This window comes from Corvus brachyrhynchos, unplaced genomic scaffold, assembly GCF_000691975.1.
Source record: "Corvus brachyrhynchos isolate BGI_N302 unplaced genomic scaffold, ASM69197v1 scaffold106, whole genome shotgun sequence".
NCBI classification, from domain to species: Eukaryota; Metazoa; Chordata; class Aves; order Passeriformes; family Corvidae; genus Corvus; species Corvus brachyrhynchos.
The window spans coordinates 4193643-4219238 of record NW_008238834.1 but is presented as its reverse complement, the minus strand read 5'-3'; the positions used below and the strand labels follow the sequence as shown (position 1 = coordinate 4219238).

The window sequence follows — 25596 nt, the reverse complement described above, 5'->3', positions numbered from 1 at the left end:
GAGGAGGGAAATTAAGACTGCTAGTACTATGGCAGCTTCTTTGGCTCCATTTTGGAGGATAGGTGGAGTGAGGTCTTCAAATGCAGTCAGTAATTTAGACAATTTTTTTTTTTACTCATATAAATATTAGTGGTAAATTCCATCATCACTTCTGGAAATAAATGCTATGCATTGTTACCACAATAAGAATGCTTTAAAACAAATGTAAAAGATTATATTGTTCAAATTAACCTTATGGCTGTAATTCTTTCCACGTCACATAAAGTGCTATCAAAAGATTCATGGACTAATGACCCACAGGAAACTAAACACTAATGAAATTGCAAGTGATGAATTTTGCATACAATAAATTAAATTATAACAAAAAATTGCAAATATACTGCTGCTTAGTAAAATATTTGTAGGCCTCAGACTTCATTTATCACATATTGGTACTTAATGTGCTTCACTGCTGCAAGGGCTGGTACATAATGGTACCAAAATGGGAATATTAATCTCATCTTTCTTTAAATGTTTATGGCAAAGTGTGAAGGCTAAGAAAGCTGTGTGTACACAGATTGTCAAGACAGGAGCTGTTTAGTATTAGGATGATGAAACACAGAAATCTCCTTCTATGCTTGAGGGTCACTAAGAGTTATGCTGAAAATAAAGCATTTAATCTCAGTGTCAGGAATAAGGTTCTTGTCTTTAAAGAACAATACTTTGTGGAGAAAGTGTGTCATTAGTATTCTGGGCAGCCCAGAATTGTCTTAGCCCAAGTAATAGGACATGAGTGCCCTATTCAGATGCAAGATCCAGCTCAGAGCTGTTCAGAAAAGAAGGCTGGACGTTCTCCAGCACCTCTCAGTGCACATGCTCTCCCTGACATTCTCACACAAGTTGTTGAAATGAACATTAATGCCACAGATGACAAGCTCACTGAGTTGCCCAAATCCCTGATGAAATTCCCTTAGCTCCACTGGGGTGTGAGGGAGCAGAACAGAGGCGCCTTCAGATTGCTGACCTGGGATTCACCCCCACGGCCTTTTACAGGACGAACTAGGTCACCCTATCCAGCTCAAGGACTGAGGGTACTGGCAAGACTGGGTGGGTGACTTAAGCAGCTAATTGCAAATATTCACTCCCTTTGTGGGCCCAGGATTAATGGTCCAGACAGCAGCAGGGCTGGATGCCAAGCACAGCAATTAAACCAACCTCCCTGAGTGAAGCCAGTGTCACCAAAAATGTGCCTCAGTCACAAGTGTGCACTGCTGGACAACTTGACTGCTTCCTCTTCTTCACCTCTTCAAATGCTCACATTTGCACATTATTCTCTGTATAGCTCTTGCCTTATTAGAGAATAGGAAATGCATGCTGCATAATGAAAGCTCTAACTACTCCTTACCATGGAAAATATTGCTATTTAATATTTCAAACATTTAGTGGGTTTAGAGGCTTGCTTTTTTCCACCCCTTCAGGCTTTTTCATAGCAAATATTGTAACTCTCATGTATGCTTAGATGCTTAGATTCATCTTAGATAAATCAGTTGATTTATGATGCTTTTTGACCTGTGGATTAGAAAAAGAACTGTTCTTGTGAATCAAAGACCTGGGATATCAATGAGTGCAGCAATTTATGTTCCAGCTGAGAAAATGGCAAGGATCTGCTTAATCCACTCTCTGAATGATCTCTGTAGAAATTTGTGTGCTTACTTCCCTGAGAAACTGGAATTGCCTTGTTCTGCTCTTTAAGGAACCAAGGAAGTGGTGGTTGATGTAGATGACAATGGAGTAATTTCCTTGAACTTTGAATGTGATCAGATGTCTCCAGACTCTAAGTTCATTTGGTCCAAGAATTATGAACCAATTGAGGATGACTCTCGACTGAACATCAATACCAAAGGCGGAAAGTAAGACCCTTGGGGATTGCAATAGCCTTGTGTTTGGGAGATCTAGGCTGTCACAGAGATCCTTTTGATGTATGACCTCAGGAAGAGTTAAACCTGCCTCAGTTACTTGAAGGCTACTTCCTGAGAATGCTGTTCTCCAGTAAATCCATACACAGACCATTTGGAAACTGTAGCTTGCACAGAATGAGTCAGACCTCCTCTGTAGGCAATTTAGTGATGTTTAGGCATGAGGAGAGAAAATCTGTGCCCTGTCAGCTTATAACCTGTCAGTCAAGGCAGATTACTAGTAGTAGTAGTAGTAGTAGTAGTAGTAGTAGTAGTAGTAGCATTATTATTATTATTCCTATTCCTATTCCCATTATTTTAAATCTTCAAATAATAAAATTATCTGGCTGCTTGCAAAATGCTTTTGCCCTGTAACGCCGCTGTAATCTTTGGAACTGCTGCAGTAAGCAAGGCTTTCTTAGGATAGCATCACCATGGCCTCATTTAGTAACTTATATAACGGTCTCCAAGCCTACTCTGTTTCTTCAAGCTTTTCCCAGAGGAGGACAAGGTGAATGCACAGGTTCAGCCCATGAAGGGCCTATGTGCTCTCCTAGTGATAGAAGCCATATCAAAAGAAGCAATGGCCCATCACAGTCATGGTGCTGCCATATGGAAACTGAGTCGGCCTGTACTTATAGTATTCTTCCAGGGTCATCAAAGACTTGAAAACATGCCTTTTTAATTTGGTGCCATCACCATTTGTACCACACATGGTAGGACTCACCCCGGTTTATAGTCGTCAGAGCTGTACCTTTTGTCTGTCCAGTCAGAGCAAAAGCTAACACAAGGCTATTTATATCTGCTATTATAGACAGAAAGGAGAGGTTTGGTTCAGATGGATTTCACCTTTTCACCAAAATGTGCTTTTTTTCCCATATAGGTCAAAACTGTCCTTTAAGGATCTTGGAGAAGATGATTTGGGAATTTACTCTTGTATTGTTACAGACACTGATGGAGTTTCATCAAGCTACACAATTGATGAGGAAGGTAGACACAATGCCTACTAAGCATGTCTAGTTTGCTTCCACATCTGTTTTTCCCTGCTGCTGTGTCTCTCAGATCCAAAAGGCATGCACACACCTCATATTACCTCTTTTATGTCTTTTGCAGAAATGAAACGCCTGCTTGCTCTGAGCCATGAACGCCAATTCCCAAGTAAGTGAATCACTAATGTCTTTAGGGAAGAGCTTTGCATGCAGTGGGGTATCACAAGCCTGACCTAGTTGGAGATGTCCCTGCTCAGAGCAGGGGCGTTGGACTGGATGACCTTTGAAGGTCCCTTCCGACCCAAACCATTCTATGATTCTATGATCACAAAGCTCCTGCCACCATCAGGTAGGGAGGTCACTATAGTAATTCCAAGTGAAAGTGGGTTTGGATTGAAAAATTTAAGAAGGATTTATTTCCTCTCTCTCCTTCAGTACATTTGTATATTACTGATGTTCTTCCCAAACTATTGCAGGCTACTGGTCTATATAATAAGTCTATGTAACAGCTGGAAAATAAGTATCATATTGGCTTTGCTTCTTCTGCAGAACAGGCTTTAATACTTACTCAGCCGAATCTGATTTGAAAACCAGAATTCGAAAGATTCTCTAATTTTACTCCAACAGAAGTTAACATAAGTTAAATTAAGGTTAACAAAGTTGACAAGTGTAGTAAATTCAGCTGTAATGATCTATACACACAGAATTTTCCTGTTGAAATTCATTCTCTCTCTCTTTCCTGGAACATTTGACAAAATTTGAACATGCTTTCTGCTCTTGGGATGGTATTTTTGTTTATGATATTTATGATACATTTATGACATTTATGATACATTTATGACATTTATGATACCCTGGCAGTAGCATGATTTTGTAATTTTTATTGGAATATTACTTGAATAAATGGGGGAAAAATAATATTGCATTGCATAATGAATCTTAATATACACAACAAGACGAGACCTAAACCTGGTCTCATCTTCTCCCACTACATTCTCTTCTTTTTCATTCCAGGCACTAAAACTCTTGCCTGCATTTTAAAATCTTCAGCTCAGTGCATGCACTGCTGGCACCTCTTCCAACTCAGCCCACATTGCACCTCTCAGCCAATACTTGGCTACAGAAATGGCCTTTTTGCCTACATCATCTCTCTTTCTCATTTCCTTCTTCATCTTTTTCTCATCAGCTCTACTCTTCTCAACACACCGTATCACCTTTTGATAGCTTAATGACAGCCCAAACCCTTGCTTACTTCTGCTCCTCCCAATTATCTTCTCCTAATTATTTTTTCACACTGAAAGTCGGTCATCATGGAACCTTACTGCTGTTGCATGACCCTAATTGCCCTGACCCTTGCCTTCTGAGGACTCTTCCACACGTAGTGTTCACTACCAACGTCACAAAATAAGCTCCTGAGGACACAGATTGTGGCATCTTTTTTGCACTGTATTAGGTAACAGCACACACACACATTTGTGCATGAGCTTCCAGAAGGCACAGGCAGAAAAGGGAGGTCACAACAGAAAGTATCCTTAAGGAGGAAACTGTCTTATGTGCTTTGGCCACTCCAGGCCCTGTGTACACTTCAAGAAAAATATATATCACAGCTAGGGGTTGAGATTCAGCTGTCTGTACTTGTGAGCAGCAATTAATGGAACTTCTGCTTAGGAACACACACAGCCAGTAACTCCATGGGAAAAATGGATTGCTTGAATAACAGCCTTACGGAGCACAACTACGTATGGGTACGACAGTGTGGTGGTGCGAGGTAAAAAGAAACTCTTCCAACTCCTCAATTTAGCAACTGCCCGAGGACTGCCTGTCAAGCACTGCCAGTAGATTGTGATGCTAAACAAATAGGATGTAAAACCACTGGAAAATGGCTAAAATAGCTGTCAGTGCTTATGGAAATATTTTAAAATAAGACTTTGGCTCATGGCAGGCTGTAACACAGATTAGTCCACTTTCTTTGGGCTGAGGAGTGATCACACTTTTCTCCAAAAAAGAATCCTTTTGCATCCTTCCAGCCCTTTATTTAACAGCTGCTGAGATTCTTTGCTCTCTTCTATGTTAGACTAAGATATTCTTGGTTAATAACAGGCAAGCCAAGTGGGGGTTTAAAATTGCTGTAGAGCTGACAGTGAGACAAAAGCAGTGCAGCCTGATGTCTATTCACACTCCCACTTGCTTCCTGTAGCATTTCAGTTGCTTTGTTTTAAGAAATTATGCAAGCCCTGAGATTCCTTCTGTTTCTTACACACAAAGTGATGTGCTGGGTGAGGAAGGCTCACATGGACCATTTGCACAGCTGGCACACACTTCCAGGGGGTTGTCTTTGCCCTGCTCCCTCATGGCAGTGCTGCCCCTCCAGGCTCCAGGATTTTCCCTCTCTGGCTAAGCACGTGTCTTTTCCATAATTCTCTTTGTTTCCCTGTGACTGTTGCCTCACCTCCCAGGAGCTTTATTTTTACCAGAGACAGACCCTGTGCCACTCAGGCACCAAAAGCACACATGTGGATGTGGGGTATGGGAGGGAGAAGGAGTGAGCATGGCAGAGGAAGAGCTGAGGGGTCCTCACCCCCTAAGCCTGTTTGGCAGTGGGGTGAGAGGGCAGCTGTGGTCCAGAAGGCACCCCAGTCATTTAGAAGGGTGCAAATCGAAAGATGAGAGAAATCAGACACTGCTTTGATCCCAGTCCTCTCCTGCTGTAGCTGAGCCTCTGCATACACCGAGCTAAGAAACCAGCCTGCCCTGGAAGGTGTGTCTTTACACTATCACCAGACTAGATCATCATGTGTTTTGCATGTGTTTGTGCACTGTCCTCAGCTGTTCCATGCTACACCCTAGCAATGCAGACTTTAGACTACTGAAAAAGTAGAGCCTGGGGGAGAGTTCACACACAGCAGCACATGTAATCCTGAGAGTATGATTTTTGTTGAGAATCTGCACATCCACTAAGATAACATGATGGAAGTCAATAAGATGAGCAATATGCCCCAATATCAGACTCTAACTACTCATCTTAATGTTGCTGATTATGGTGTCCTAAAGAAAAGTTAAAGCGAAAGCAAGCTGAGAACTCTTACTAACAGGACCCAACTAACTAAAAAAGAGAGACTAATATTATCTATGGTATAGTACGTGGGTTTTACTTTTTTTTTCTTCCCTGTTGACATATTGAATTGGTTTATATGTGGGGGTTTCAGTCATTTATAGGAAAACAAAATGTGCTGGGAAGATTGAGGATGTGTTGAGATACTTGGTGAATTCTGGAGATGGAGGTTCCACTCAGCAGAGGATCAGAGTGTTTACAAAAATCTCCCAACCTACAGCTCGGCAGCTGACTTTCTGATCTGGCTTTATGCTTGGAGTATTTTTGTGTTTTGTTTTGGTTTTCCCCTTCTGAGTCAGGTCACTGTCTTACAGTAATATTATTAATGACAACTCATTAAACATGGGTCTGCACCATACAGACTCACATAATGCTGCACAGATACTTGCAGTTTGCATTTGAAATAGCCTTCTTTTGTAATGGAGCATAACTCAAATCTTGAACACTTTTAGTTTGACCAGACCTTGTGATAGAAGGATCAAAAGATGAAATCTCGACCCTATGTATATGTGAGTGGAGAGGCATTCTGTCTATGTGAAGAGCTGTTATAAGCTAGTTACCTTGCACACAGTATTCAAGTATGGAAGGATTAAGTGGCTTTCTGGTTGTAGAAGACAACAGCTGTTGGGGCACAGGCAAAATACATGCATCATTCTTTTCTTTCCTCTTCGTAGCTGTCCCACTTGTCTCTGAGTTGGCAGTGGAAATCTTAGAAAAAGGAGAAGTGAGATTCTGGCTGCAAGCTGAAAAACTGTCTGGCAATGCAAAGGCCAACTTTGTATTTAATGATAAGGAGATTTTCAATGGAGAGGTAAGGCTTTTCACTGCTGACATGTGTTTGCATTTTCATGAGTATCAATGAGGATTAGCGTCTCTATCTTCAATATACTTCCAACTAATGCTCCACTCAGGTGCATTTTCATGAGAAATCACATATGTCATGGAAAGCATAATTAGAAAGATTTTATCCATAGTTCTGAGCTTCAGATGAATTCTACTGGATGCATTTTATAAAGGAAAGTTATATGCCTTCCTGCCACTTTTGTGAATACCATGTGTTCTATTAACAGTGGTCTTCAAGGAATCACTGCAATACAGCAGGCTCCTCCTACCTCTCTTTCTGGTTTGAAGGAATTTATTACATTACAGAAAAAAGTGGTTGCTTCCAGCTGCAGAAATTGTTACTCCCAAAGATGGGGCATGGCATGATTTTGTTGCAACACTGATATCAGAGGCAAGGCAGAGATGGAGCATTCTAGACACAACCTTATAAAATATAATCACCCTCAAAGAAAGCATTACTCTGAAGAGATGAAAATCTAAACCCTTCTAATGAAAAAGAACATAGTACTCACTGTGCAACAGGCACATCATGTGCTTGTACAGCATCAGTAAATAAACAGATTTATTTATTTAGTTGTACATTTGGAGCTGGAGCTAGAGATAGTGAATCTAGAATAGGATAGGGATCTGAACAAATGGGAACCTAAGTAAGTGGGAATCCAAATAAAGAAAACATAACTTCTCCTAAAGAGACCATTATAACACTTCAAAAATACTTTCTGTCTCTGATATGTATTAATTGTTGCTTTACTTCCCACTCCTGAAGAAATATAAAATGAAGGTGGACCAGAAGACTGGACTTGTTGAAATGATTATGGATAAACTTGAGGAAAAGGATGAAGGCACTTACACGTTCCAGCTGCAGGATGGAAAAGCAACCAATCAATCTAGTCTTGTCCTCATTGGTGATGGTAGGCTAACCTGTATTATGCAGTGGGCTGGAAAATTTATACCGAGGTTACCTCAGTTGTCATCTTCACTTTTCACTGTTTTCAACACCAATAGACGTTCCAGGTTTTTTATCTCACCGTTTTGCCTGCCTTCTACAGGACAGGGCATGTGTGTGAACTGAAATTTTTAAAGTGATGGGAGGAAGGGGAATTGTTACAGAAATGTAAAATACTGCAGCATGTCATAGTTTGGTTTTCCAATGGGTGGAATGAAAATTTCCCATATAAAACGCCATTCATCTGGGAACAAGTAGCTGCACCTGTTAGAGCACAAGCAGCTGCTGACTCTGCTGCCTCTCATTTGCCTTCCTACCAGGAGCTGTATGATTGGAGATTGCACATCATCAAACAGGACACATTAAACTTCTGGTGACTGCAAGCAGCTAGGAAAGCTGAGTTAGCCATAATCAGCTTCTGACACTCTGGAATGTTCAGTGAAAACCTGATCCTATGGCCAGATTCTCACTGACATCCAAGGGACAGCGTTAGACTGAACTGTTACAGTTACATTCAGCACTGTACAAACAGCACATGAAGTTTAACCTTGTATTTCTTACTGGTTTTAATTCCTAGTATTCAAGAAGCTACGGGATGAAGCAGATTTCCAGAGAAAAGAGTGGCACAGGAAACAAGGTGATAATATGAATACTTATAAGAATCACATATGTGTTAGTCTGTTAAGAGTTTGTTTATATTTATATATGTTCATTTGAAATACATGTTTTTTTGGTGTTACATGGTTACTTCTGAAGCAGAAATAGGAAAAATGAAACCACATTAAAATATAACAGTATTCTTTTCAAGTAAAACACATCTGTCTTTCATTTTGCATCACGAATACCATTAATGTGACCTTTAAAAACATACCTGTAATTTCAAACAGGTCCTCATTTCGTGGATAAACTGGGATGGGAAGTTACCGATGAGTGTAATGTGATGTTGAAATGTAAGGTAAGGGGCAACTGAGTATAATGTTCAGAGTACACTGACCTACCACTACCTTGATGGTGAGGATGGGAAGGGACTAAAAACATACCCTTTGCTTTTGTACTCCCAGCTGCATGTTGGACAGTGACAGAGCCTCTGAAGGTTAATCCTGCTGAGGCAACAGCTCATTGCGTGTAACAAAATATGCTGGAAAATAGCTTGAATTTCTTTCTTCAGGTCTATCAGCCACCCACTCAGAGAAAGGCACCTGAAAGTTACAGTCTTTGTAAATCCAGGGATTTACTCATTTTTGGCCTGTTTATGCACATAGAAATTCCCTGGGCAGGATCAACTCATTCCGTGCCCTCCTTTTCTCTCTGTTTGCATCCCTGTTGTTTTCCCCTCTTGCCTCCCTCATTTTAAAATGGAGGCCTGCTGTTGCTCACTGCCATCAGGTTGTAAAGCTTGCTGTTCTTTTGTGAGAGACCTGAACAAGCTAACCCAAAGAACAAGCTAACCCATGCAACACCGAGTTCCCCTGCTCAGATGAAGAGAATAATTGCAATGTGGTTTTCATCCATCTTAGGTGGCTAATATTAAGAAGGAAACACACATTGTGTGGTACAAAGATGACAGGGAGATAATGGTAGATGAAGAACATGACTTTAAGGATGGCGTGTGTACTCTGCTGATCTCAGAGGTGAGTGACTATCTTCATTAGCCCTCAGCTGAAGTTAGCGTTCAGATTAATTATATGATCTAATCTGGTACTCCAGCAGAACAATTGAAAAAGGAAGTGGGTTTTAAAAATGGAAAAGCTCACAAGGCGTCTGTGTTTTAGCAGAAGCAAATGTCTCTCTGTAGCTGCTTGTTCAGATTTTCAGGAAATGATGATAGAAGAGATAATAAGCTTGTCACTTCCTTTGCATGTCAGTTTAGCAACAGATTGAGACCACATTTCCATTCTGAATAGCATTTGGAAAATGCTTGTCACTCAGGCTTTCAGAGTCACCAGGGTCTCAGAGTCACCAGAGGGGCCTGGTCCATATCCAGCCTTGCAGCAAATTTGGGGTAGGACCTCCTGCCAAAGCCCATCCCACCACCCCAGTCAGGAGCAGGGCAGCTGGGGGGCACCGGGGCAGCCCCAGGCACCGGGTACCTCCCTGGGGACAGGGACGGGATATCAGCTGGGATCAGAAGTAAAATCTAGATTTTTCTACCGTACCTGTTCTGAAAACTGGTTTTATTGTTACAATATTGCAGTTTTCTAAGAAAGATGCTGGCACTTACGAAGTCATACTGAAGGACGACAGAGGAAAGGATTCCAGTGAGCTAAAGCTCAAGGACACAGGTCAGAGTCTGGCTGCGGTCAGCCACACCAGCAGATAGCCTGACTGAAGTTGGTTCAGGGTAATACAGGCATCTGCACACATTGCCTTCCTGTGGCTTTGTTCCTCATGCATACAAGATCATATGATTAGAAAAACTGAGATTATTCAGTTCAAGTAACATTTGAATACAGCTTATTGCATCTGGATTCTGTATAATTTTGGGAGCATAGAGTGACTAATGCTAAAAATGATAGCAGATTTTCTCAGGGGTCCATCAATAAGGCTACAAGTACAGAAAAACATTACAGAACTATCTCATTTAAGAAGATTTTTATTATGTTTTGCCAATTACTTAGGGGCCTTTCCACTTATTGTGATTACTATATTCTTAACATTTCACTCATATCCATTAGAATGTATATAGACAGGTTAGCATTCCAGCTGAATAGAGTCATTTACAAAAAAAAAAATAAAATATAGTTTTGTTCAGCTGCAGCAGTATTCATCAAGGCTGCACTTAAAGTCTGGAAACTGTGAAATAACAGGCTACATTTCTGCATTACTCAGATTTCTAGTATGCTTGAAAAGGTAGCTTTTTCAGAGATTGGTTTTTCAAACCTTCTGGGGAGAATATTTCAGAGCCAGTACTTGTCCTACTATTGACTGTGCTTGAACTGCAGACACAGAGTCTTAGTCTCTGGATTTTATTTCTACAGCTTTTGCAGATCTGATGAATGAAGTATGCAGAAGGATTGGTAAGCACTTAATTCTTTTTTCAAATGAATGACTCATTGTGGCACTCAATGAATGGCTGTATGGCTGCATAAAACCATGTGCTCTTCTTTCAGCTTTATCTGCAACAGACCTGAAAATCCAGAGCACAGCTGAGGGTATCAGGCTGTACTCCTATGTTACTTATTATGTGGAAGATTTGAGAGTAGGCTGGTTGCACAAGTAAGTATACAAGAGCTTTGCAAAACCCAGTGCAATTTTGTTTTTATAGATTCAGAAAGAACCCGGATATGTGAGAGAAGTGAACCCCAGGTTTCCTCTCCTCTCTCATGAGTCCTTATCTCGTATGGGTTTGTTTCAGTCAATTACATTCACATGAATCCAGCACAAGAGTCAGGTGTGGTGGATCCAGGCCCTCCTGTAGGTTCTCTCATGAAAGACAGTCCCATGCCACAGGATGCCAGCAGGATTGTACTGCTTCAGAGCACTTCCTACCTCCCCAGTGGGAGCTGCATCTTTTCCTGACTCAGTTTTAAGGAGTGATGCAAATATAACCCAAGAGACCATCAAGCTTCAAAAGAGGCCAGCACCATGGGTTCAGAGATACCTACCCTGGAGGTCTTCTTGTCTAGAAGCCACAATTCAGTGGAACTGGGGCAAGCAGGCATATCCTCTTAATGCATGGCTTCATTTTTAGGAGGCAAAGCAAATTCCAGCGCGTGCCCAGGGCAGTAAAATCCAGACAACCCCTGCTGCAAGCACTACAAACCTAACCAAGACAGACAGAAGAACTGAGATTTATAAAAAGAATTTGAATATCCAGCTCCCCATAAAATTAATTGGACTTGCACATCCAAATCCATGACACAGCTTTGAGTTCTCAGCCAGCACAAACAGCTTGCACTGGAAAATCCAGAGAAGTAAACAAGAGAAGTAAACAACTTAGATCACCTCAAATCTATTATTTCTATCCCTGCTGTTTCACTTCCTGTGGACATGATAGTAGTTAGTCCGTATGATGGAATCTGAATTACTGATCTTTCAATAAAACTCATATAAATGAGGCACAGAATACCCAGGACGTGCTGTACCAGGCTTGCTGTAATTATTGACAGTAATGTTAAGCAGCACCCTGTCAGAGAAAAGAAAGCAGCTTGAGGCGTTCTTGTTTCTTGCCACCCATTTTGACCTGGTATCATCAAAAGTCCTAAGTATTTCAAATAAGTGCAAGAGAATATGAAGTATCCCGGGGGTTTTTTCCCCCTTTCTATCTCTCTTTTCTCCATTTCATTTTTAGAAACCTGTTTCGTCTTGAAGCATGTCAAATTAATCTGGAAAAAAAATAGTTTTTTTCCCTCCAGTGCATTCAAAGTTATCAGTTTAAAGATAACACGGAAATGAGTAGGTTTTTGACAAATATCTTTTGCCTCATCCAGGGAAATTAACTGCTTAGCTAGGAAGCTAAGAAATTGATTTTTCCAGTTTTTTTTGGTTTGGGGGGGGGGGGTTTGTTTGGTTTTTTGAATTTTTTTTATGGAAGGAGATATACTTATGTCAAAGTGGTTTTAAATTCCAAACATAGCAGAGCATCAGAAATCATTCCAACTGGGCAAATACCATTTGTATCAAAAGTGGGGTTTTTTTGTAGATCTGTATCTACAGCCCTGTATGGTTTTCTTTTGCCCAAGCAGAAATAAACCTATGCTAAAAAGAGAAGAGCAACAATTGTAGATGCCTGGGCTACCCATCAGAGATCTGACTTTAAGACTTGTACAGCTTTTCCACGGCTCAGGTCGTAGACTGAGATGCGTAATTTTTCTGCAAGCTGTGAGGATAGCCGGACCTTGAACAGGGAAAGGCTGTCCCACCGATTCTGCCAGCTGGCTCACAACTCTTGCAAGGATTTGACTTCAAAGGTTTCACAATATGGTGGCATACCATAGCATCTTGGAAATCATTTAGTAACTCCAGATGTGCTCAGTGACTCAACGTGAGCAAATCCTTTTTATACTCCAGTAAAATGAAAAGGTAACATTGTTTTGTACTTTTCAGTGATACCCAGATTAAGTTCACAGACCGAATGAGGACTGGTGTCACCGGGGAGCAGATCTGGTTGCAGATCAATGAGCCGACTCCACAGGACAAAGGCAGATACATAATGGAACTCTTTGATGGCAACACAACACACAAAAAGACAGTGGATCTTTCTGGACAAGGTAGGCCATTCCCTCTGCTACCATCATCACCATGTGGGCAGTATGCTGGGGTAGTGTAGGAGCATCCACAGCAGGATCTTGATACAAACCTGTCGCCCATTGGGTGTGTGCACCCACCAGTCTGGCATTTTTTGTAGGGACTGCGTCCACCAAGCCTGATAGAGTTAAGAAGCATTTTTGGACAATACTCTCAGGCACACAATGTAACTCTTGGGGATGGTGCTGTGTGGGATTGGGAGTTGGACTCAATGATCCTTGTGGGTTCCTTCCAACTCAGTGTACTCTGTGATTCTCTGATTTGTTCTCCCCAATCCATGCCATTTGTTTTCCCCAATATGTGCTCTCAGGTCATAAGATACAAACAGCTTTTTCCTATTCCAAATACCCACTTATTGTCTGCCTACTGAGATGCCAGCCCAGTTTCTGAGCTATTTTACAAAACCGCTTGTGTTGCTGGCATTGATTGGCAGTTTTAAATGAGTTGTAGCACTGAATGCCTTCTCTGTGTCTCTCTTCCGAGGAATATTTGAAGGAGGAAGTGAGGAACAAGTTTGTTCTGATACTTTCCTACCACATTTCTTTGATGGGTGTAATAAAACTCCTTATTCTTCAGAGATGCCAAGACCTTTCATCAGCATGAGGAAGGACTGTTAGGGGAACAATTTGGATTGACCATTGGAAGCTTTTACTCTGAGAGACCTTTCAGATCCTAGAGAACAGATTAACTCCTTCCAAACTGCTCTTTCCCGTTCCTAAAGCTTCACTCTTTTTTTGCAAGCTCTGTATAAGGGAGATAACATTATAATCATCTCCACGCTGCTCCTTCTGTACTCTATCTCCACTTTCTAGGAAAAGACATTTCTTCTTCCCTTTCAAAGCAGGAGAGGTTGGCCTCCCCCATGATGGCAGCTTAGCCTGAATTTACAAAGGAGACAGCAATTTGTTGTTTGGTTTGCTTGTAGCCATCAGTGTAGTGCTTCAAGCAGATGTGCAAAATGCTTGGAAAATCATATCTCTTGTATTCTATAAACCAGTGGTCTCAGAAGTGGGGGTGTGCAAGGTGACCCAGTGTGCTTTGCTGGGGCAACAGGAAGAATACAGGAGAACTTCACTTGTCCATGTACATAATCTATAAATAAATATACATATACTGGCTGTGCATGCTCAAAAAAATTTTAGATAGGGATGTATAATATTAAAAGCTTCAGAGGTCACTGCCATAATCTCTCATTTAGGTGATGTATTGTGCATTTCTTCCTCTATTTTGTGAAATTACTTCAGCCTACTATTTTCTTGCTCTCTCTTTGTCTTAAAGCCTGACATCTAGAAGAAAAAAAGTTTGTTTATGCATTCATATGTATATATGATAGCTGCCATATACCAGATGGCCTTTATCAGTTGAACCATTCAGCATTTTAGAGTTTGTACAATACACATGCATGCAGCCATTTTAAATTTTACAATTTAAATTTATTACATCCACATTTTAAATCTACTCACTCATTTTAAATTTAAACTTGCGTGATGATTTATCTCTAAACCTACTTTTTTCCTCTTTACAAAGCATTTGATGAAGCCTTTGCTGAGTTCCAGAGACTAAAGTAAGTATTATGTCATCTAAATACAATAATTGCAGCCATAAAATAATAACAGTATTTTTTGTTTGTTTTGTGCTGGAGATAACTATAGATGAAACTGGAGATGAAACAAGTCCTAGTCATACAGAAGCCCGTAGGAGTTTTGCATGTGACTTCTTTGGTGCAACTCTTATGTAACAGTCAGGTAGCAAAGAAAAAGCAGTACTGCCAAGCAATGAGAGAGATTTTCCTTAATGGATTAAAGGCAGTTAAAAAGATAACATATTTTTCAATCACTGTAAGTAAACCTTAACTGAAATTGGACTTTCCCTTTGTTTCTTTCAACTCCAGACAAGCTGCGATTGCAGAGAAAAGTAAGTGGGCCTTCTTTGACAATGGTTGCAATAAACTGTTTATGAAGCTTTTCTTCCTCTCCAGGAATGTTGTGTGTTGGGAGAGGGCATGTATGCATGTATATATGCATGTACTCATCCTAAAATGAGTTCGTCCTTACACCAAGGAGAAATAAGTGACCCTTTGTTGATTTAACATTAGTGCACTTTGCAGCTAATCATATTATTCTTACAGGTTGGGTTGATTTTTCTCATCTAAGCTCCTGTTCTCAATACCAGTTAGCCTTCTCTAAAAATTAACTTTATTTCTGGGATCTCTCATGCATGTTCTCTGCACAAAAATCCCTTTGTTTTCAAAGATGGAGAAAATAATTTGGCTATATTTGAATGCTCTAAAATGTCAAATGACTCTGCATTACTTACAGAAATGGGTAAGAAAGCAACAGTAGCTTTTAAATTGCTTCGAATCTCCTCATACTTTTGCCTGTATGTCAATTCCAACAGAGCAACTAAGACAGAAATATGTATTAACTACTTAAGGAGCAAGTTATTAGACTTCAACTTGAATTATTAAACTCATGATCCTCCCTATTTACAAAAGAACCCATGGAAAAATGAATTGTTCCACTGCAAATGACTTTCAGACCTGTATAAAAATGTGGGCAGAACTGGCATTTGAAAAGTTATTTGAGAAAAATGTGTGGAGAGGTAGAGCAGGGCTTGGATATGAGCGGTAACCTGAACGAGTCCCAGCTGAGACAGCGCAAAGGGGTCAGTGACTGCCCTGACCTTTAATTTCTGACCCTGGACTATCCGTAAGGCGCTGGCATGTTAACTGACATAACACAGTCCCTCTCCTGGTCTCCTAAGGTTGTTATTTCTGTGCTCCAGAGCACATCTTTTACCGAACACATTAGAGGGGAACATTCTGTACAGTCATTTCCTTCCTCTGCCAGGCTCCACCCAGACATGTAACGAACAAAATCCATATTCCAGATTAAGTGCACTAAAGCCTGCGTGTGATTGGCTTATTTGTATTTGTCTAAGATTTCTATGGGACTCTTGAGTTTAAAACTAGATCAAGCAGCTATCATTCTCATTAACACATAGATACATATAAGTGGTGGAACTTCACTGTTGCCACTGAGACTGAAGTCTGTCTTTAGATCAAAAGCCAATTTCCAGAATTTTACCAGGTGTCATTCATTTCCCTTTGGATACCCAATGTTTTTCGTTTATCACAGTAAAAAAATTGAGCACCAGATCTCAAAAACGTAAATATTTTTCATGCACTCAGAATTAAAACTGAATTGATGTCTAAATCTGCAGGACACAGCACATGTACTTTTAATTCCTCTCTTTAAGTGATTGACACCAGCTATTAACACATCTTTTGCTGTGAATTCAACATTTTTTTTAAGTCCAAATGGTGTGCTAAAAATGCTGGATAGTTCTCTGCTAGCACAGATATCAGAGACAAGTACATAAATAAGAAAAAAGGAAAGAACTAGAAGAGAATCTGAATCCGGCACGCAGTTGATTTTGAGACACTAAAGAAAATTACTCTTTTTTGTTTCCAGATCGTGCACGGGTACTTGGAGGTTTGCCCGATGTTGTCACCATCCAAGAGGGCAAGGTACAGTAAATTAACTGAAGCTTTACACAACATCCCAACAGCTTGAATGCCTTTCAGTGATGGGAAAACATTCACCTTTTCTTTTTTTTTTTTTTTTAAGATGCCATATTTAAAATCTGCTACATTATTTATTCATCCCCTGCCTTCTGTACATAATTCAATGGACTTGCACAGATGGGTTTATATATTCAGGGCAGTGTCTCTTCTTAAGAATTAGATAAAAGTGAGATGACAATGTGAGTCGGGACTAAAACTCCTTATATAACCATCTCTTTAAAAATTCATGCACAGGTTTCACAGTTAGATTTTTTTCTTGTAACAGGGCATCAGGGAAGTGTAATTCTTTTTTTTTTTTTTTTTACATGAGAGCCAGTCTTTCTACGCCTTTTACAGTTAACTTCCTTGCAATGTGTCATGGTAGTCATACCTGCAGAGGCTGGCTTTTAAATAGTGAAAAAGTAGTAAACTACAGTAACTCAATTCTCATCCAGACAATAGGAGAAAAATTCATCTACTTCATCAGGGTAAAGGAGAAGGAAGTCAAAATAAGTCACTGGTGTTATAGTGGGTTATATTAGGAGAGTTTAGCTGAAAGATTATGGTAAGGCACTCCCAGAGAGACATCGATGCTTGAGCATGGAACAGATGACCAGAAAGTCAGTTCTCAATTTTCACAGCCTTTTCCCAGCACATTGCTTCTACAACTTGCTGTTTAATAGTACTGAGACCAAGAAGTGCCTGCTCTTCCTGCTGCTCTGCCACGAGGCAATTCCTCTTCACAGTGTGTGTGAACAGTGAAATAGGGCATGTGAATGTCACTGAAATCCTGTAATGTGACAACTACAGTAAGGCAGCTTCCTGGTATTTCTGGCTTTATCTGGCAGTAGGTCAGCTGGGTTAAAATAATTTGATTATAAGCTCAGCAGAAGTGTTAAGAATCTAAAGTCTTGTTCTGAAATGCTTAACAATGTGAGATATAGCCAACAGATAGTTGACTGCAGCAGTTCTGGGAAAATCAAGTATCTTGCCATTACAAAATAAAATTCTTTAACAGATTTAGCAGTTTGAGAAATGCTATAAAGTAAGAAGCACTCCTGTGAGCATTGTAACTGTAGGTAGAAGACACCAAGGAACAGAATGAATTAGCAGATTCTCAGCTAATCAGTGCTTGGAGGCTTGATTCTCAGAATGTTTTGGCAGGGTGTAAACAGGGTGTAAATGATTACCAGTTTTAAGCTTTCAGCCAAAAGAGAGTTGATATGAACGTGTGTATGAGTTCACTGAAGCAAAATGTGTAGTGTTTATAAAAAGAGTTTGTAAAAAATGAGTTGCAAAATCTTACCCAGACACATGTTGTCCTTGAGAGCAAGGACATTCGTAACGTTTGAATAAATGACTGAAATACTCCCAGAACTCAAGACAAATATCCTTGACCTTACGTTTCTTGATTCAGTAGAGGATCATTTTGAGTAGGACAGAGAGTTACTGGGGAAAACAGAGCTGGTTTGGGTGGTGTTGGCTCAGCTGTCTATTGTTTGCATATATGCTGGACAGAGGGGAATGCAATTCTCTGTTGTGTAACTCATGCAAATTGCACAATCATTGAGGATTTTGTAAAACAGCAAATGAGGTAGCAGAGGTCTGGCAATTGCAAGCTTTGATTGTGAATACTGGTGCCATCATAACCACAGACTTACATGAACAGACTGGTATCCCGAGACTGAACTTCCAAGCATATGCATATCTCAAATTTAAACTTAACATTGTGACTGTGATGCTATTTATTCGTTTTTCACGTGTGAGCTGAAGGGTATGGGTGAGAACGAATGAACCAGTGTTTACCGAGTATTAATCAAATAGTGTTCCAGATGGCCTAAGAGGCTTCCACTGATAGACATAAATGCTCCTCAGCAGTGTGGTATAATTGGAAAAGGCTAAGTGTCAGTTCACATTAGGGAGGAATCTGACCTGACAGAGAATGCTAGCACAAGTTTCACGTCCAGCTGGCCAACTTAACCTAAGTGGATCTTTTAATGAAGGCCTGTAAATGAGTGAAGAGGCTTAGGATTCTGACAGGCACTTTCAGGCATAGAAGCAACATATAACATCCTTCTTCCCACTAACTCACTATTCTACCCTTCTGCCAGGGGTGTAGATCCTCACAGATAGGCTGGAATAAGGGAGCAGGTTTCCTTGACTGAGCTGCTTCAATCCACTCACCAAGCCATCCACGACTGTGACTCTGTGCTAATACAAAAGAGGAATGGCAATACTCAAAAAACAATGACACATTTATCTCTGCCACCTGTACTACCCTACTCATGATAATCTGCAGTAAAAGGCAAAGAGATAGTGAGGGGCACAAAGGGTCTGTACTTCCAGCTGCTGGTTGCCCCAAGTGCCCATGCCCCAATGCCCTGGGCCCAGGAGCACAGGACACATTTTTTTACCATAAGGATTTCCAGTTGAACACAGTATTATAATCAAGGGTTTCAGTGAGTAATAAATACATACATGAGCAAAGACAATCTCTTGCCCAAAGGACAGAAATCCAAAACAGATAGGTGCAGTCACAGTGAGCAACCACTTCCCCTTGGCTATGGAATTACCTTCTAGAAAACCAAAGATACTACCATCTGCATAGTGAATAATAAGACACATCTCTGCACATTAGTAGCTGGAAAACAAATAGAAGGAGTTGGGAACATCAAGAGAATCACTCAAGTCAAACAGGAGCTAGTGATACAAGGTTAAGGAAAATGTAGCTATTTTAAGGAATGCTTTAGAAAAAGAAAAGAATCATCACTGCTGCCTGAGTCTCTTTGAATTATGGAGTATGATACGACTTCAAACACCCCAGCTTTGAATGATGCCACTAATGGAGCTGTTTGGACATGGACATCAGCTCATGAGCACTGTGGTGGAGTGGCAGCTGGGGCCACTTGGTGCTGATCTCTTGGTTGCTAGAGAATCAGAAGACAATAAAGAAATACCAAGCACCTGAAGGGGCCCACACGCATTGCCTGGCTAAGGCTGAGAGCATGCTTGTATCCAGAGGGATAAGGAGGAGGGGGAAATGTAAAACCTCTTGTTTTCCACTTGTTTTTCAAAAAGATGGACTGATATGGCAATCAAAGCCACATTGACACCAGTGGGCTATGAGAGAAGGAAGTCAACAGCCCCACATGTTCACCAGCTGTAGGTGGCGGCAGGAAATCAGATAGAGGCTATTTCCACCATGTCATAACCACCTTGTACTTGGAATCTGCCCTTCCTTCACTACTAAGAATTATGTGTTCCTGATGGAGGAAAAACTTCCCCTTCCCTTTTGTTCTCATTTTGGTCCTCAGGTTGGGCATGTGGGATTTATTTTTTATTTTGTTCTCACAGATATCAACACGTTTCACTTTTATAGAGGTATCAATTTTTCTATCTGCTCATTTCAACAGCCTTCCAGGCATCTCTCTTCTGTCCCATCTTCCACTATCACACTACCAGATAAGAAGCAGAGAGTTGAAGGGAAGGTAGCCAGTTAAACAGATTTCTCACTGTGGATATTTATCTTGACAGCCTATAGGGCTAACCATGTGAGTGCTTTTCAGTTGCCCTTATTTTTGTCACATTTTTAGAAAGAGTCTTTAAACAAAATGGAAAAGATACTTGATTCCTGTCAAGTGAAAGCTTGTCTATTCCTTATTTATCACTTATTTATCACTATTCCTAATAAACCACTGAAGACCATTTTCTTTGCAGTAAAAGTTCTTCAATTTCCAGTCCAGTTAGATTCCCCTTTGAATGGCATTTTAAATTTAGACCAGTGTACTATCCAGTACTTACATATAAATAAATTTCTTCCCAAATAAATCTCCAGAGAAAGGCCTATGTACCACTGAATTGTCATGTGAACTTTTTTCACATTTGACTCTCTACGTGATACTCACTTTTGCAAACACTTTTGAGAAGATTGCCATAGCACAGTGACTGGAGGAGGGGATCATTTTTATGTATAAGTATCTCCCAAAAATTAATTTCTTAGCTGAAAAGAAAAAAAGAAGGCCTGTACAAAGTGTACTCAAGAGATTCACCAGCCCACTGAAGGTAGAAGCAGCTGCCAGTGACGTCTCCATCAATATGATTCTCTAAGAGTGAAGATACTTCTTGCAGTCTGATGAGACTGAATTCAGTCCTTAGGAACAGTACTAACATCAAAGGGAAATACTTACATGAACACCAAAGAATGAGTAAAGCCTGTATTGATTTCAGTTAAAAATAGTTTTATAGGAGTGCGTAAAATGCTTCAAGTCTGTTAGAAGAGCTGTCAGGGCATAGTTTAAAAGGATTCAAAATTAAACAAAATATTCCAGGCCACTTTGTTCCTAGTTATTTAAAAAGCAGGCACACTTTCTTTACTTATGGGATATATATATAGTGAGTTTAATGTGAACAAAACCATCTGTCAGTTCATTAAAATCTTATTTCAGGTCTAACACACAAAAGCAGATAGTATCTAATTTTGTATTAAGAAATATGCATCTACTAGTGATTATGAGAGAAGAAGGTCCATAAAATATTGAAAGGTTTTAATGGCATTTTTGAATTAACCGAGTTCCTTCTTTTCCTTTATGATAGAGTGACATAAATTATTGATTACTCATGATGGTATGCATCCTTTTATTAAAGCAGGCAGCTAAATGGGGAGCTGGAATATTTGGAGAGTCAGGCATCAGAAAACACAGCAAGTATTTACTGACTCATGATTCCTTTGTACTTTTTCTACAGGCACTTAATCTTTCTTGCACTGTCTGGGGAGATCCCACCCCAGAGGTCTCATGGCTGAAGAATGAAAAATCATTTGTATCCGATGCCAATTGCATCCTGAAGTTTGAATCTGGAAAAAATGTCAGCTTTTCCATTTCTGCTGTGTCCACACAAGACTCTGGGAAATACAGCATTGTGGTGAAGAACAAGTACGGTACAGAGACCAGCGACGTCACTGTAAGTGTGTACATACCTGAGGAAGAGAGAGTCTGAGCAAGAGAAAAAGCAGTAAGATAAAATGAAAGCGTAAATTTAAGACTAGAAGACAGAAGTACAGAGGACATTTTGGATGTTAGGCTGACAATAATCCATGTGTGTAAATGGCTTTCTGCTTTAGCAGGCAGCCTTGGATTTTTCCATTTACTTCACGTTTTCTTCTAATATACTTATTTATGCCAGGGTAAACAGGGCCTTTCCTAAATGTTTTCTTACTGCTAATTTCACAGAAACTAACTGTAGCATCTTAAGCAAGGCCAAGTGCTTGCTGTCTGTAAACACACCATTTCACCCTCTTCCTGGAGCATATGGAAGGAAAGGGTCAAAAATTGTTTCATTAGAAGCAACTAATGAGGTAGATGGAAAGATCAAAAATGATCGGGGTGTTTTTGAGCAGCAGTTAGGATTTGTTCCAGCTTTGGTAAAGTAGCATAGATGGAATGTGTTAGATCACAGAGAAATTACTGCTGGTTTTTGTCTGTGTTAAGGCCCCTTTTTATTGCTGTGTTAATTTAGTGAGGCCTTAATATGGGTGTCATTTACATCCCTAAATATTGTTTAATCTGCCCAAACAGGGTAACAGTACTGTAACACAAATGAAAATAAGGCTTAGGAGGCCAGGACACTAATAATTGTGTGTGTCTGTAAAAGTGTATGAACTCTGCTCTATGTTCACAAATAAACTGAATTCACTTCTTTCCTTCCATCACAAGCTTGTTTCACTGTGTCTTGTTTTATTAGTCACAGCTCCAGTAGTTGTGCACAGTGTCCTAGTGTCTTCATGCTTTCACCACTGTAATTACCTCCAGCTTCCCTTTAGATCCCTGTTAATCTTCACTTTGCTGTTTGCAACAAAAACACAATGGCATCTCCTCACACCTCTCTGTCCAGACCTTCACTACTTCTCCTCTCAACTCAACAAGGTATTTATGCAAATTCTGTCACAGAAGTAGTCTTATGTTTTTCAACGCACCAAAGGCATGAATTGTGATTTAAGGGTGATATGTAAATATTTTGTTAGATAGAAAAGTCAGTGAATTTCATCCAAACTTAACACTGGAGATTCAGAAATAACATATTTTATCAAGATCTTTTAAAGCTACAAAAAGAATCTTCACTGTTACACAGAAAAAAAAGTGGGTTTTTTTTGGTTACACAAAAATGTAAAAAAGAAACATTTGTCCAGATCTTTGAATGCACTTTACATAGATTAAAAACTCCATGTCTGCCATTTTACAATGCCACTGATTATATCAGCTGAGGAAAAGCAACAGAACATGCTGGACATATGTATGATATATACATGTGATGCTATACGTATAGGATAGGATCAGAAGCAGTTATCAGCCCAATTGCTACTTAGGAGAGCAATGTTCCATGTCAATAAATGTTTTCATTACTAGTCTCACAACACCACAATTCTTCACATCAAAATCTGAAGAACTAACACATATATTTTCAGTCCAAGCATGATCTGTGTGCACCTTTCACATACTCTTTCTTGTTTTTTCTAGCTACTGTGACTGCAGAAAGAGTGCTGCAGTCCCAGGCACTCACTTTGGTGCAGTACTGGCATTTCTGTGAGGATGCCACTACTAAGTGTTGTACAGTTAACACTCACTTAAACTCTTGCCATATGAGGTTTATTGCCAGCTGATGTTAAAGGAGAAGTGGAAGCATGAGGGAATTCTTAATGGTTCAGGTAAAAATAGATTCAACACAGTTACCAATGGTGAAAATGCCGATTTTACCAATTTCTTTTTTTAAAATCAGTTTCTAGAAAGGGCTAATGATTAATATCTTAGTCTTATAAAAATAATCCATATTTAGATCAGTTTTATGAACTACCAAAACATGTTAGCATGTGCCTAACTTTAGCATGTGCCTGCACTAATAGTACCACTAGTTTCAAGGAACATGTTACGTTTATCTGGTATAAATTTCTCTTTCTTCCCGAAGAGATTTCACATCACAGGGATTTTTAACATGAAATTATGCAAAATCAATGTGGTTTTGGTGTTTCACATGAACAGCATATGTGCTCACACAGTGTTATCTCCTAAAATATTTAACACTCAAGTATCAAAATTGATGACATTATTGCATTTTTAAGGCCTAAGTGTGTAATTATGTCCTTTAATGAATCAATATCTGTTACAAAAGAAAGTTCAGATTATTTATTATTATCACAGCAGCTGAGTAAAACAAAGTAACAAGGCTTAATTTTTGAATTTCAAAATATAATCATGAGAAGATCTGAAATTTGAGATACAGCAAGCTTCCCGAGTTCAAAGAACTAATGCAAAAATTATTTTATAATTTTTCGTAGTAGGACATGAAGCCAATTCAAGGATGATATGCAGGTCACTCCAGATTTGTCCCACGACATATAACTTACAAATAACAGTGTCACAGCTCTTCCATCCTCCAGAGTGCAAACAAGAATATGACTCGCTCTTTGCAATAACTGGTGTTTATTACTTAGTATTATTTTTAATAATGATTGCATTTTGGCAACAGTTTATTTCTACCACTTTATTTTGAAAAATCTGTCCTCCTGCCTCCCTCCTTTTGGCAGAACTGCCAGGGAATACACATGGGTCACCTCCCAGGCTGGATACTACTTTTTTTTTGCTTTGGCAGATGTATGTGTCCCTGAAAGTTAGAGTAGTAGCTGCTTCAAAAGGTGTTGCTTCCAGGGATTCAGTTATGGTGATTTCAGCCTGACTTTGTGATGCATCCACATGCCTTGCTTGTGCACGTTTTGTTCTTGCTTTGCTTCAGGTGATTGTGATGCCTGTGTCAGGGCAGACTGATACAGTCCAAGGACACAATCAAAATAATAAAACTGTATCTAAAAAGAAAAAAGCAATGACAGCAAGCAAACAGAAGGAAGGGGAAAAGAAAGGTGAGTGCTTTCACTGTTACAGTCTTCTATTCCAATGAAAAAATTGTTAAATTGTTATGGAGTTAATTGTCTGTGCCAATCAAGATTTCATAGGTCCCAATCAATCAAGTTTATAGTAAGCACACTTTCAATCAACAACAGATACAAAGTATGAATTACCAGGTTAGGCCTAAGTGAGAGAGACTTAAATCAATATTTTTAAACCACCTTTTCTACTTCCACTGCAAGTTGTCACCTTGACTAATCTGGCTGATGAAAGCTTTTTAAGTCATAATAAATCCTTTTAAATTTCTGAATGCAGAGGGAAGACTTTGTAAGCATGTGTACATACACAGATGGTGTTATTTTCCAAAGTGAGACTCATTGCAGCAGCTAGATGTTTGATATTTCACCAAAAATAAGGCCTTGCTGATTCAAGGATGCCAAATGCCTAGGGGTTTTAGAAAACCCTGACTGTTTAGCCACTACCTGAGATTCATCAATTATTCTCTCTTACTTTTATGTCCACATGGAATGGTAAAGTTGGAATTATAAGCGACCATTTTTTGTCTCATTTAGAGAAAGGGTAGAAAATTAAAAGCTCTCTGGTGACTCAGCTTTCTTGTATATTACTTGTATATTATTTTACTGTTCTTTTGGACTCTTACTATAATTACTACTTCGACACTGATTTACTCTTCCCAATTACAACTCTCTCATATAGAGCATTTTAACTCCAAATTAGTCTTTAATTCCAACAATATCATAACATGTTTTACATATTTTTGCCTAAGTACTTTTTCTTTGCATACATGTTATATCATTTCTGACAGAACATTTTATACTTCCCCCCCCCCCCCCACCTTTTTGCTCCTAACACAAGAACAAATATTTTACAGCATTTCCTTCATCTCTTGCCTTTCTGGTATGGTAGACTTTTCTGAGCAATCCTGTAAATTAGGTGACTTAAGTGGAAACAATTATTTCTGTACCTGTAAATGTTTTCCAGTATCTACATCTTAATCATTTTAATTAGAGGCCATAAAGACTTGGGCTTGGTTTTGGTTCCATAAGA

The 25596-nt window shown here is 39.6% G+C and overlaps 1 protein-coding gene across 4 annotated transcripts in view; it reads left to right on the top strand.

The window, feature by feature from the left end:
- Positions 1–25596, top strand: part of MYOM1 (myomesin 1) — an 80874-nt gene that overhangs the window by 52121 nt on the left and 3157 nt on the right. For 3 of the 4 annotated variants that reach the window (XM_017738245.1, XM_017738247.1, XM_017738246.1), the window contains 17 exons: positions 1733–1889; positions 2818–2924; positions 3048–3092; positions 6710–6846; positions 7645–7789; positions 8402–8461; positions 8712–8779; positions 9342–9455; positions 10019–10106; positions 10803–10841; positions 10935–11040; positions 12871–13034; positions 14599–14635; positions 14963–14985; positions 16545–16600; positions 21380–21595; positions 24419–24542. In XM_017738245.1, the coding sequence (XP_017593734.1) occupies positions 1733–1889; positions 2818–2924; positions 3048–3092; positions 6710–6846; positions 7645–7789; positions 8402–8461; positions 8712–8779; positions 9342–9455; positions 10019–10106; positions 10803–10841; positions 10935–11040; positions 12871–13034; positions 14599–14635; positions 14963–14985; positions 16545–16600; positions 21380–21595; positions 24419–24542 (1686 nt within the window). Of the gene's footprint in view, positions 1–1732; positions 1890–2817; positions 2925–3047; positions 3093–6709; positions 6847–7644; positions 7790–8401; positions 8462–8711; positions 8780–9341; positions 9456–10018; positions 10107–10802; positions 10842–10934; positions 11041–12870; positions 13035–14598; positions 14636–14962; positions 14986–16544; positions 16601–21379; positions 22347–24418; positions 24543–25596 lie in introns of those variants that run through there. The other variant, XM_017738248.1, reaches the window with a different exon arrangement.